The sequence below is a fragment of the Danio rerio genome, chromosome 8 (assembly GCF_052040795.2).
Source record: "Danio rerio strain M-AB ecotype USA chromosome 8, GRCz13ab, whole genome shotgun sequence".
Taxonomy (NCBI): domain Eukaryota; kingdom Metazoa; phylum Chordata; class Actinopteri; order Cypriniformes; family Danionidae; genus Danio; species Danio rerio.
The window spans coordinates 24,922,967-24,937,933 of record NC_141028.1 but is presented as its reverse complement, the minus strand read 5'-3'; the positions used below and the strand labels follow the sequence as shown (position 1 = coordinate 24,937,933).

The window sequence follows — 14,967 nt, the reverse complement described above, 5'->3', positions numbered from 1 at the left end:
GACTCATACACTATATTTAGAGGGGGGAAATAAATACTCGTTTAATTAAGAGACATGCTAACATGAAAATATTTCAGAAATGAAGAGATGTCTGTAGGTTTTATATGCCTAATGATTATATCTATATTAATTATTTAACATTACAATTTGCTTTACATTTTTACCAGCCAAAGGCAATCTAAAAGAAATTTGCTACAAATATAAAAAATAAAGAAATGAAATGACATAAAATATTCTATATATTTTTTTTTCATATATATGTATACATAATTTTATGGAGGAATAAAAATGAAAATTGTGAGATGTTTTTGCTTTATTAAATATCACTTTTATTATCTGAAATATTTAAAAAAGAAATACAATTTCACAGGAAGTTTATATATATATATATATATATATATATATATATATATATATATATATATATATATATATATATATATATATATAAATAAAATAAAGTGAAGCCCAAAATTATTCATACCACTTGCAAATTCTGAAGTTACTTTTATTCTTTTATTTTATTCAAAAGATGATGTACAAGAGGCAACATTGTGGAAAAAACCTTTTTTTAATATAAATTTTATTACATTTGAACAAAAACAGTAATTTAGAATTTGCCAAGGGTATGAATAATATACGGTTAATTATCCATACTGTATATATATATATATTCTGTATATATATTATTTTTTTCTATATATTCTCTACATTATTATTATATTTTCTATCAATGCACAATGGTTAACAATTTAAAAACATCATTCTATAAATCTGTTTATACAACGATTCTGTCTGGTTCTTGATTCTGATTGGCTGATATCTGTGCAATACTCTGCCAGTAACAGCACTCGTGCTACCTCTTCACTCTTGTGTATTAGGGGCCGATCACACCTTACGCTCATTTCTGTTCTAAAAACGCGTGGCGCACCACATTGCCTTTTTTGTTGACAAGAAAAAAAGAAACGTGGTGTGCTTTTTTATGTCGCTAGGCAATGACTGAATTAGTTGGGTATTGAGCGAGTGTTGCTGTTGGTATTAATATAATTATATTGTTTAATAATATTGTGGAATTCATGATTTAATATTCATATACAGCTCCGGATAACTCAAAACAGCTACCACAAATCTCTCCTCAATCTTCAAAAGTCTCCGTTGTTTTCTTGACAACACAGATACTGCAGGCACCTCAATAGAAGGTGCCTCTGCTTTCATTTGATTGGAGAATGAAAAAGATGCGAGTGACGTAACATGCTTTTTCCGCTCAGAGTTAACTTTTTTCAACTGTGAGCGCACAGCACACAAGGGCAAAAACACAAGGCGCAACAGGCAGTTAAAATGTGAGGCACACAGGGTGCATAAGCCCCGCAAATTAGTAAATCAATCAATAAAGGCACCTCTCAATGCAAAAAGTGAGTTTGGTGTGATTGGCCCATTACTCCGCCCACACAGAGCAACAAGCAGAGGACACCCTACAGTTGGACAAATATTGCAGCTGTTACAAAACATAATTTTGAGAATGTAGTTGTTTAGATTTCAGCTATGCAGTTGATTTACAAGGATAGAGCCTATTTTCAAGTATTTATAGTTTCTTAGAGACAGCGCGTGGGTGGGCATTAGCCTGTCATTAAGCAGACCAAAGATGCTGTCCATCCACAAGATGGCGACAGTGACCGCATAATAAGCCCTTAGAAGTTAAACAGCGTAATTTTTAAACTACAGCTGATCAAATCAATATTAAACAGGTAAGTGATATTCAATATCTTCTTTTTTTATTTACATGATTATGCTGTCAAACTGTTGCATAAACGCAATATCACACTCGTAGCAGTGTGATGTGGCTGTATATCAGCACTGGTGGGACCTGGGACGCCAAAACACTCGGTCGCACACTTCCCACCAGTGCTGATATACAGCCATATCACACTGCTACGAGTGTAATATTGCTCATATATAAAAAGAGATCTAGAGATTCTCTATATCATTTGGGATCTATAGAACATATATTTTTGAATATAAAAATGTCTTGTAGAGTCTTAGGAACCCAAAAGCACAAAAAACACAATCATAATATAGGTTAAAATAAAACATACCCCCCCCCACACTTTCTTCTTCCTGTTTTTGAAGCCCAAAGCGCTGCAGCTGTCTTGTTCTTCTCACTGCTAATGAAAACACTAATTAGAGGTTTTCTGTACATGTTATGAGAGCGTCTCAGTGGCAAAGCTCATGCACTTCAGCATCCCTCACTATTGTAAATGAGGTTAAGAAATGCTTAACTTTCATAAAGATGTAATGATGTAGAACATTTTTCATAGATCCAGATAAAGAGGTGCAGCAGTTGTGTTTAATGGCCAGTAAGGCTAAAGAAAGTGTCCTCCCCCACAATGCACCACTATAATTGAAGCCATCGTGTTGCAAAGCAGCCTGGTCTCAATGTTGAAGGGTTCCAGTTACAAAATATAATGCATCAGTTCAGCTTATACACACAAAAATGTACATAAAAAACCCAGGATGTGCGCATGCAAAGATAAACGTGTGCCTTTCTATATCTATCTCCTGCCATTTGTTTCCTAAGCATTTCCTTGTTTTTATTACAAGTTCTAAACTGATTAACAAATTGCTCAATTTCGCACCTTAAAAACCATAGCTACTACACTACCTGACAAAAGTCTTGACGCCTATCCAAGTTTTAGGAACAACAAATAATAACTTAACTGTAAGTTGATCATTAGGTATCAGAAGTGGCTTATATGAAAGGCAAAAGCCTCTAGATTACACTTATTTTACCAAAATAAAATATGATCATATTTTGATATTTAATTATTTAATTAGGACACTAAGGTCTGACTGCATAGACAGAAGTCTTGTCACTTAACAGAAATAATGTGCAGTATAGAATATAAAGTCATGGTGCAGTGGAAATACAATTAATATTGTGTACATGACTCTCATGAGCTTGGAGGACTGCATCCATCTCTGCAATGACTCAAATAACTTAGTAATGAGTCATCTGGAATGGAAAAGAAAGCGTTCTTGCAGGACTCCCAGAGTTTATCAAGATGGGTTCATCTTCAATGCTTCCTCCATCTTACCCCAGACATGCTCAATAATGTTCATCTCTGGTAACTGGGGTGGCCAATCCTGAAGCACCATGACCTTCTTTGTTTTCAGGAACCTTGATGTGGGGGCTGAAGTATGAGAAGGAGCGCTACCCTTCTGAAGAATTTGCCCTCTCCTGTAGTTTGTAATGTAATGGGCAGCACAAATGTCTTAATACCTTAGGCCAGGGGTCACCAATCTCGGTCCTGGAGGGCCGGTGTCCCTGCAGGGTTTAGCTCCAACTTGCCTCAACACACCTGCCCGTATGTTTCAAGTATACCTAGTAAGACCATGATTAGCTTGTTCAGGTGTGTTTGATTAGGGTTGGAGCTAAAATCTGCAGGACACTGGACTCCCAGGAACAAGTTTGGTGACAACTGCCTTAGGCTGTTGATGTTGCCATCCACTCTGCAGATCTCTTGCACCCCTACCCCCATACAAAAACACACAAAAACATTTGATATCTATATTTGTTTACAAACATCAGTCATATTTTTAATAAATAAACTTTCATTCAATCTCACATACAAATCTTTAGATATAATATTACATGTTAGGTAGTTTTATTAATATTTACACTGATTGCAGAAGGAGGGAGAGAGTTCTGGTGATTACAAGTGGTAGAACGGACGTGATCCCATCTGTATCGCGTGGTCATTTATTTTTAGCGGATTTTCAGTCATTTTAATTAAATGCACAGAATGAATGGGACACGCTGTCCTCTTAATGAACAGATCACTCAATCTTGGGGATCATGATCATTCAAAAGTAACTGAAAAAAATAAAGTGGCTTGGCATATCAGCAATGTTTCAAAGTCAATCACTTTATGAAACTGCAGGAAATGGATTTAAAAAATGAAAACAACAAATATAAAAAAACAACAACAACAACAACAACAACAAATGTACAATGAATTGTGTTTCACCTTTAAAAAAAATCCAAAATACTTGAAATTCCTGCCAGGCTTTGTAAACGCAGCACAATGTAGGATCTTTTTGCCCCTAAACAGTCTGCTATTTGTTCCAAGATGATGTTTCTATTTTAAGATGGAAATGGAGTAGACTCAATCCATTTCAAGATCCAAAGATGATTAAGCAAACTGGAGCCTATTGTGAAAAAAATGGAAAAAATACACAGATGTACACAAAATGCAAGACAAAAATGTTGATTCAGATTATTTTGGTTCTTCGTTATTAAAATTATTCAACTGAATAATTAAAAATACTGTGTTTGTGCATTTCCCTCTGTAAATGATGCTTAAAAATAAACCATACAGACAAAAAGAACAGAATAAAAACACATTTAAACATATTACAAAACAATTGACGTTTCCAGCAGTTTATAAAAAGAGTCTTTTCAGTGATTTGCATTTAAAGACGAAAGGTAAGCCAGAGCCGCTTTCTTTCACAGCATTAACATGTGATTGGTCAGTCGGGAGTCTTTTAACTGCTGTCCTGATTGGCTCTTTATTCAGTTTTTTAGAAAGATGTAACGCAGGTCATTTCGTCCGCCAGCTCCTCTTCCTCATGGCTCCTGATGGGCTCCTCGTCACTGTATACAAGCCCTGTGTCTGTGTGGTTCATGAACTTTTGGCTTTTCTCAGAGCCTCCTCGGTTGAGGAGATCACTTGCGGCGCTCTCCATTTCATCAATGGTCATGTGACAGGCATCTGCAATCTCACGCTTGGCAAAGGCTACAAATTTTGGGTCCTTGGCATACAAACCTAAGCCCTCAGAGATCAAGACCTGAGGAAGAGAAAAAGAGAAAGATGGGGCCGGTTGCATTAACAGAGAACTAGAAGCCTTAAGAACTTGTTTAAGCAACTAATTTCCACTGAGTGGTACAGTACGGTACGGTTCAGGTCGGTTCGATTCACATAACCTCTCAGCTGTATCTTTAATCATCACCAGCACATGTTAGAAACTAATTCCGTCATTTCGAGTTCATAATAGTCCAAAAGGCGACGATAATAGACAAGACTAAACATATCAGTTTATTCATGTCTTAGGTGGCTGAAAGAATCATTTGCTTTTCTTTTCTTTTTGGGCTTTTCCTTTGTTTTTTCGCACTTCACTCTCGCGTTTGTCAGTTTCTGAAAGGATCGGATGTCAGAAGCACTTCAATAATCATGCGCGCGTTCTTATCATCGGCTCAAAAAGTCAACCTTTAGACGACCTTGTAAACAACTAAGGGGCACATGGTAGATTCTGCTCTTCTTTTTGGCTTTGTGGCTGTTCATCGAGACGATCGTTATTATATGTATATATTATAATGATGTAATGCCTTGGCTTTGTATTTAAAAATGATGCTTCCATTTTATTCATTCTTCTGACTTGTGCATAAGTTAGTGATGTATCACTGTGAGCGAATAGCGTTCAGCTGCGTGTCTAACTTCGCCTTTTGGTACCCTTTTGTCATGTTAGGTACCCTTTCAACAGGGTACCCAAAAAGTGGATCGGTATGGTTCGCTTTTAGGTTCCTTTTGACAGTGGAAACGGCCTTTAGAAAATGGTTATCAGGACGGTGGGAATTGTACTGTTTTTTCAGCAATTTCTGTAATATTCATGCATTACTGGGAAAAAATAAATATATTTGAATCCAATTAACTTATTTTTGTGTTTTTATGGATAATTATTAGATTCTGGAATTAGGCATGTCCACGGTATTACAATATTCTGATTACTGCTCTAGAATATGTTATTATTAAATGTCTGGGTTAAAAAACAACAAATTTTGTCCCAATTTTTGAACACAATATTATTTCTTTAAAGAATTTTGCATTAAAAAAGGATGATCCTAAAAAATGGACTTACTGTTTATTGTAAAACTTCCATCTGTGAGCAAAGTTGTCTATTAATATACACACTATAGTTTAATTTGACATCGTTTTTAGGCTATATGTAGATACACCTACATAAAAACTTTCTATCAGTGGGCTAGATCTGCCTCTATCAGACCACTGAATTATTATTTTCATTCAGTTGAATCCCTGCGTGTCGCGATCTTGCATTGGCAATAGTATGAACCATTTGGAGGGTCAACTTATACATTCATTTAATAATATTATTGTTTCAGATTCATATTATATATCATATAAACTATTTTCCAGACTCCCCTACACATATAGCAGTCTTTGACATCCTTCAGGGGCGATCAACCATTAATTAGGGAGTTTAAACCCTCCCAAAATGGCCTGTTTTCACACATTGGTTTTTATCTATGTCTTTTTACTTTTCTATACTAAGATCTATATATATATATATATATATATATATATATATATATATATATATATATATATATATATATATATATATATATATATATATATATATACACACACACATACATCATACATATACATACACACACACACACACACACACACACACACACACAATGCTCAGCATATATGAGTACACTCCATTTTTAAATTAATATTTTTTATCCATTTTCTCAGTGAATATGGGTAATATATATTGGTGCATTTGAATAAAATTTATTAACTTAATTTTTTTGATTTATTAAACTGAAAGATAATACATTCGAATTCATGCGAAAAAAAAATACAAACTGTTTCACCAAAATTGTAGATATTTTTGTTTCTCTTGATTTTTGCTATTTTTGCTATTTTCCCAAACATATAAATTTGTTTGTACTAATTTTTGAAACATTATTGTAAGTTATTTTGTTAGAAAAGCTTCAGATTTGGCTTCAGTACAGACTAATCTAATGTATATGCACAAATCTAATATTGTAAAGCCTTCTTTACAAAAAATTAACTTAAATGAGAGATTTGTGGGGGGTGTACTCCTATATGCTGAGCACTGTATAGTGTTTTAACATAGACATGGCTAAATAACATAATTTCAGACATTGCCATATAGATTGGCACTAGATTCTGTGTTTTTGCGCGAGGGATCTGTTTACATCAACAAAATATATTGTACGACTTCTCTACTGGTCTCTAGTTACCGCCCGTCACTGGTGGAGTTTATGACTGCTAAACGCAGACCTTTTATTTCCCACAGGAGTTCACCACTGTATTTGTAGTCAGGGTGTACATTCCTCCAAGCGCTAGCACTAAAGCTAACGAGGCACTCATATAGGACAACAGTGGGCTACAAAACACTCACCCTGATAGACTTTTTATTGTCGTGGTAGATTTTAGCCATATCAGTCTCAAAACATTACTCCCTAAATTCCATCAGAATTTCCACTTTGTTGAGGGAGAAACATGCTGGGTCTTGTTTACACACTAAATATTTTGTCTAGTCATTCATGCCTGTATCCTTGCATGTATCTTTTACTTCTGTACTTTTTACATGTTTGTAAAGTGATTTAAGATGCTATTTTTAAAGGAGCTACATAAAATAAAGTGTAATATTATTATTAATATTTTTGGCACAAACCATTAGGCACAACAACTCAGATGTTATGCTGATTCCTGCATACAGGCCGCATATTAGATGCAAAAGAACGGTTCTGAAGCAGGTAAGAATGACCAACTGACTTGTTAAAGTTGTTTTAAAATAAATTATTTAGATATATAGACATTAAATTATTTATATATATATATATATATATAAATATAAATATATATATATATAGATTATTCATCATATAATATAATATAATATAATATTATAATATAATTATAATATAATTATAATATAATTAATAAAACATTCATAACATAATATAATTTCCACCAAGAGCTGCTTTATTAATCAGAAGATCTCCAGTGTGTGCTTGTAAAGTTGCTGTGCTACCACTGTAATGGTCCCCTGATGCTGCTCTAATGTTTCACTAGTAATACGCTATTATGCTTCTGTAATATTGATGCTCTCTGCTCATACCGCTTCCACCAGGCTGTCGGCGCTGCCTCTCTTCTCGCTGTAATGAGGACTGAGTTGTGTCGGGACTCTGAGGGTGGTGTAGGCTCTGTATGGCTGCCCCCCTCCACCAGCAGAGGGTCCTGAGTACCATCCTGAGCCAGGATGCCGAACTGATGCAGGCACTCCGACGCCACCGGGTTTTTTGTCCCAGATGCCGACACCCCCAGCTCCTGCTGCTCCCTCCTCCTCTACCAGGATAAGAGGAGCGTAGAGGAGGCGACCCCGTCGAGGACCTGTGTTTGCCCAGGACGCTGTCGAACCGGTGGATGATCGAGCACTGCTGCGACGGGAATCATAACTGCTGTATCCCTGAGAGAGACAGAACAGAAGAGTTCAGAAAGCACAGATCAAATAGATAGTTCAAAGACAAGATGTATGAGAACTCAGACGTACTCAGAACTGTAAGCTGAGGTGCTGGATTAAAGGTAAAAGTGTTGTTAATAATGTTCTCCTTCCAGCACTTATTTTGTTTCATGAGACGCAGATATTAAAGGAGACCTGTTCCACTCCTTTTCACAACATGTAAAATAAGTCTCTGATGTCTGTAGTGTAGTGTGTATGTAAAGTTTCAGCTCAAAATACTCCACAAATAATTCTTTACAACTAGTGGTGTAACGGATCATGAATCTCATGGTTCGGATCACACTACTTTTTTTGATTAATTGTTAACAAGACATACAGGCTGAAAAAAACAATATAATGAAATAAATCAATTCAAACACCCCCATACCCCTCTCTTGAAACTGGGGTATCCAATAAATAGTAGTTAACGGAAAAGAAAAAACAAAAACACACTATCAAGTATCAATTATACAAATTAAGGCAATCATTCTGGATTCTGATCAATGCTTTGTGCAATAAACATGGAGATTTTGTCAGTAACTGATGTTAGTCCAGATGTTTAATGTACTCATTTGTACCAAGTTCACTCGGGTTGTGGATAATTCTAACATTATAATGTCCTGAAGTTTTACCAACCACTAATATGTGTCCAAATTATGTGGAGGCAGCCAATGTTGGGCTAGTAGTTAAGTCAGCTAGCCCAACAGCTTTTTGTAGCTTGGTAAGGTTCAGAATAGAATCATCACTCAGTAATAAAATGGAAGGATTCACTGATACAGATATTCAATAATTTTAGACAACATAACACAGACCTCATTCCAAAACTTTTGTATTTTTCTACATTCCCACATCATATGGAAAAAAAGATCCAAGTTCCTGGTCAGGACATTTATCACAGAAAGATCACACTACAGTTTTGAATTCAATGATCAGACAACAAAAGGGAGCCATGGAATTATAAGGTTCTATCTATGTTCTGAATGATTTTGAGATATTGAGCTTCAAAGTTTTTGCATTCCATAGCAAACAGTATGTGTGTGGCATTTGTTTTGTTTTTTAATAAAAGGTCCTAAAATGTAAACAACTTATTAAAAACATCCCATAATGCATATAAGGTGTCATTTAATGAGAATATGTCAATAAATCATTTTTGACAAAAATGTCAGATAAAACCTTATAATTCTAAGGTGACAAAATGTCAATTGCTTTCTATTTATACAAAAATATGACTGTGTAGAACCTGTAATCTGAGTAAAAATAAAAATCAATAAAAAAAACTGCTGTTTTTTTTTCAGCTAAAAAAAGAAAATATCTAATAAGAAAAATGATCTTTGCTATTGTTGCTGATCATTGTATTTCTAAATATAAAAATCTAACATCTTGTGCAACATATCATATTTATTTTCAATCATATTCAACAATTCACACATGTTTGTCGCCATCTATTGTTTTCACAATGTAATTGCTACAATATTCACAAGCGACAAGTTCCATTAAACTGTGATTTTAATCTTTATCATAAACATCAGTGTTTATATCTAAACTATAAACCGTTCTCCCAGTACTTCTGTGTTATTTAATTGTTGGTAACTACCTGAAAAATCGTAAAAACTGAATCTCTCTTGATCAAACACAGATTCGAATGCAGCACTTCGAGGCATTAATAAACATATGCAAATCACTATCATTTAATATCCTTGTTGCGTGGGTTTGAATTGAGATCCCGATCTTTTACTGTTTGATTGTGCAGCTTTACACTGAATGCATTAATGCATGCCAAACCAATGGCAAAAACACTTTTAATTAATAACCTAAGAAAGTATTTAGGTCCCACCACAACTTTTTCATCATTATATTTTACAGGGAAGCCAAAATGCTTTCATACACATGATTTGAATGACGCTTTTTTGGTGACTGTCTCTTTAAATTCAAATAAGATTGTGCTCTTTTCAAAATAGGGCGGAGCTACAAATGCCTGCGTGTCAGCATAGCGGCAAATTAAGAACAGGACTAAAATGTTCTCTGTGAAAAACTGAAAATGTGAAAAGAAGGCAGCCTATGGAGACTACAGTGTTTATTTGTGCATCCTAAAATTATACATTTATAATCTCCTAGATACTGACATTATCAGGTAAAAACTATAATGGCGGACAGCTGCTTCTCACTTAGGGCCGTTTATGCTAATGAGGGAGAGTTTTTTAACTCTGATGACAAATACTAACGGCTCTATTTTGACGGTCCATGCACGAAGCGCAAAACGCAGGGCGCAAACGCTTTCAGGGCGTGTCAGGACGCGTTTTTGCTAATTTAAGGACGGGAAATCTGCCTTGCGCTTCGGCGCATGGTCTAAAAGGGTTGAGTTTATTTTCTTAATGAGTTATAGGTGTGTTTTAAGAATAAACCAATTACAGTCTCATCTTCCATTCCCTTTAAGAGTCAGGTGCGTCGCGACAAGAGCGCATTCGCTATTTACAGGACGCAAAGTAAGTCTAAGTGGAAAAAAATGAGCATTTCACAAGCAAACAGATAACAATTAACAGTTTTTAACAGAAAACTGTTAAACAGAGCATCTACTGCGTTAAAATGAGAGATAATGGAACTACTTTCACTTTCGCTCTTGGATAGGGAAACCTTTACGCACAGACATCAATTAGTCTATAAATAATTACTTTTGTTTGTTAAGTGCAAATATTAGTTTCAAAACTATTTCTAAATTCAGTTCTAATTTCCAGCAAACGAATAAATGAATAATAATAGCAAAATGTGCTCAAAAACCTGAGTTCTATACTAAAACACATGCTTTGCCCCATATGGTCTAAAACCTGACAGGTGGGCAAATCTAAGCTTGTTTTTAATAAAAACAAATATAAATATGGATATTATAAATAATACTGCTAATAATAATAACATTATACAAAAGCAAATTGTTATGAATGAACTAAAAAAGCCTCCCGAGATGAAGAAGGCATAAAAGTAGTGATTTTTCATATTTATGTAGGCTAGAAAATAATATGTTTTGTAATATTTTAATCCTTTATATTTATATTCTATATCTATTCTTATTATATCCTAAATATCCATAATATTTACACTTTTCATATGTAAAGATATTTGCCTATTGCTCTCTTGTGTGTATTAAGCAGTGTGTAAGCGAGGCGCAACTCTGCGCCGGAGTTTAGACCGGGTTAGTTTTGGTCTAATGAAAAATCTATTATAGTTTCTCAAAATAGCAACGCGCCAGCGGTCCGCCTCAGAACGCCTTCCTTTTTAGACCAGAACGCCTATGTGCGCACAAATGAACGCTAATGCATTTGCTCTTTAAATAGCGTAGCGCAAAGCCTCAAAACGACTCTTGCGCCAAGCTTAAACTACCAAAAGACTACTGCATTATGCCTTGCGCCACACTGCGCCGGGTGTATGATAGGGCCCTAAGGAAGAATGTCAATCAAAGTGTTTCTGCAGACTGTTTTTATCAAGTCTGATTATAAAAACTATAATTATTTAATTTTTACTAATAATGACTGGCTATGTTGACACACTGAATATCATTCTTATTCATTGTATTTAATTTTTTAAACTTGCTTTTGTCTTTGACTTATTCTTGCTGTTCATGGTTTTTTAATTATTGTGAAGCACATTGGTCAACTTGGGTTGTTTTAATTGTGCTATATAAATAAATTGTCATTGTCATATGTGCATTTTGTGAAACAGATGTAATCTTCTTAAGTAGTGTGCCATAGACTGTTTTATATATCATTTGGTGATGTTACCTGTGAGCGTGCTCTGCAGGGCGGCGAGTTCTGATGATAGGTTCCTGGAATGGGCAGATCATCGCTGCTGCCTTGCCTTCTTAAACACTGTATGTTAAACGAAGCCTTTCTCCCTAAAACATAAAGAAAATATGGAGTGAAACAGAAAGATAAAACTTGTTATACCTTTGCCTACAAGCAAAATTATCAATACTTGATTTTACCTGTAGGTGTTGCTGGCAGGAGGCGTCTCCGTGCTGTTCTTCTGCCATCTCCATAACTGTTTCCATAATGATTTCCATAGACAGGGTGTCTCATAGAGTGTCCATCATACATGTCTCTATGTCCTTGGAAAATTGTGCTGTCCTCTGGATAACCATGCCTGATGGAAAACATTTTTAATATGGATATTGTGTTTTCGTCATATGCTTTAAATCCTTTATCATCGGGTTTCTGCAAGTTTCACCAAATTAAATGTAAGACTTTTTAAGACCTTGCTAAGGATTTTTTTCGAATTACCCGTTATCAAAAAATGATTCAAATGGAATACATTTAAGGATACAATGATAATAATAATTTAGTTTTAATATTTTTTTAATTATTTTTAAAATATATCCATTTACAAACCCTATAACCCTTACCAAGAATAGAACAAAACATAACTGTCAGCTACTTCAGTCCACAATAATAATAAATTAATTAAAAAAAATATGGTTCAGGTCAGTATCCTCCACAATAAATAAATGGAAAACTTTTAAGCAAATGTTACTGTATGGAAAGTAATTAAATGCTATTTTTAGATAAAAGTTTAAAAGTAAAAATTTATTGAGATAGATGATGATTGATGATTGTATGGGTGTTAATGGCCAGATTGGGTTGCAATACATGAACAAAGAAAAATTAAGACCAGTTAATAAAAGATTTAAGATCTACAACACAACATTTCAGTAATTCTTAGACTTTTTAAGGCCTAAACTGTAGATTTTGAGATTTAAGAAATTTTAAGACTTTTTAAGACCCCACGGATACCCTGAACATACACAAAATCATTCAAACATAATGAAACAATTTAAACATACATTAAAAAAAGTGTAATGGTGTGACATTTATGGCATAATTACCATAGGCATTAATTACTATAGGCTTTAATGATGGTGCACAATCAAATATGAGACTCTGGACCACAAAATCATAAGGATCTTTTATTTTTTTATTTGACATTTATATATCATCTAAAAGCTGTATAAATAAGCTTTCCCACTGATGCATGGTTTGTCTGTTTGTTAGGGTACGACAATATCAGGCCATGATACAACTACATGACAAATCTTTAATCTTAGGGTTAAATTACAATTAAATATTAAGAAAATCGTTTTTAAAGTTGTCCAAATTAAGTTCTTAGCAATGCACATCACCAATCAAATATATTCGAATCAAATATTATATTAGAAATTAAATATATTAATGGAACATGATATTTAGTTAATATTCGAATGATTCTTGACTCATACAGTACAAGATTTGTTTGGCAATTGCCAAAAATATACATGTGCAACTTAAGATTGGATTTGTCTTTCCAGAGTAACAAATAAATGTCACTGTCACTTGTTGGAGGATCAAGTGAAGCTCTCAGTGTTCAAAATTTCAAGTTTCAGTGAATTCATCAAGATGCTGCATGTATAGCAGAAGAACACAGTCATGGTAAAATCAGTAACTTGGATCAAACTATTTAAAGTTCCTACAGGAAATGAAATCCTCTTTTTTTTCTTTTGTGATTGTTATTTAATTATTATTAGAGTTTTATGCTATTACAGTACATAGAGAGATCCATCTGTGTTTGATTTATTGATCAAGGTCTCTAAAGACAGTTATATAATAAAGACTGGTGACAAATTCATGTTTTTAAGAGTTAACAGGGTCCTACTAGGCATTTTTGCTAGGTATATTAAAATGAACAGCAAACCTCCCCTTTTCTACAAGTGTGCTGTACCTTTGCAGCTCATGGTTTTTATTACTGACAACAACAAACAAAAAAATCTGCAAAACATGTCTCTTAAAGTCCTGTCATTTAAACACCTTTTATATGGTTTTATTTGGTTAATGTAAAAAGTATAGTAGGACCCCTTTAAATGAAATATTGAGTTCATTAATTTATGCACAAGTGAGGTTTTTTGGGGTACCTTTCTCTCGAGATGACACTCTCGCTGTCCTCGTCTTTTCCATAGAAGCGCTGCTCTCCAGGGTACTCACCACCTTCCTCTCTCCGAGAAAGAGGAGAGGAGAATCTGTCCCTGGAGTCTCTCCTGAGGGGAAAAGAGGAAAGCGGCAGTCAGCAGGAGACAGGAACAGAGAGAGCTGGGTGATGCTGTGCTGTGCTGAATGCTTACCTTGGGTATTTGTAGTATGATGGTCTGTTGAACAAACAAACAAACATATTAAAAATACATTACTAATATTTAAAATAAAAAGAAAATGTACAAAAAAGATGTATCTACCTCTTGGGCAGTTGGTCAATCACACCATTCTTGTGTTGGTAATGAATAGAGGAGCGCATGCTGTCTCTTCTCCTGAAGTTCTCGTTCTCCAGAGCTCCGTTCCCATTTGGTGTTTTTGCAAGAGAGCTCCTACGTCCCAGTCCCCCATTCAGGATGCCATCTCCTGGGACAGGGACAGGGGCACCGATGGGAGTAGTGGCCAAAGAGGAGCGCCGGCTTCTGCTTAAGGGCTCAGTGTGCGCGTAGCCATTTTCATTCTAAAAGAACAGCAAAGTGATAGAGAGAGAAAAAAAAGTGTCATAAATTTTTTATTCAAATAAAATTTGTATACATAATGCAACAACTAAATATTCCATATTTAGATTTACATTACTGTTTGTGGA

The 14,967-nt window shown here is 34.7% G+C and overlaps 1 protein-coding gene across 1 annotated transcript in view; it reads right to left on the bottom strand.

Annotated features, from left to right (window-relative positions):
* Nucleotides 1-3,576: 3,576 nt before the first annotated feature.
* Nucleotides 3,577-14,967, bottom strand: part of cacna1fb (calcium voltage-gated channel subunit alpha1 Fb) — a 76,116-nt gene continuing 64,725 nt past the window's right edge. The window contains exons 42-48 of the mRNA NM_001324496.1: nt 14,585-14,841; nt 14,477-14,500; nt 14,270-14,392; nt 12,314-12,471; nt 12,111-12,223; nt 7,960-8,307; nt 3,577-4,845 (exon numbers count right to left, since the gene is read on the bottom strand). Coding sequence (NP_001311425.1) covers nt 4,579-4,845; nt 7,960-8,307; nt 12,111-12,223; nt 12,314-12,471; nt 14,270-14,392; nt 14,477-14,500; nt 14,585-14,841 — 1,290 coding nt within the window. The 3' untranslated portion in view covers nt 3,577-4,578. The remainder of the gene's footprint in view (nt 4,846-7,959; nt 8,308-12,110; nt 12,224-12,313; nt 12,472-14,269; nt 14,393-14,476; nt 14,501-14,584; nt 14,842-14,967) is intronic.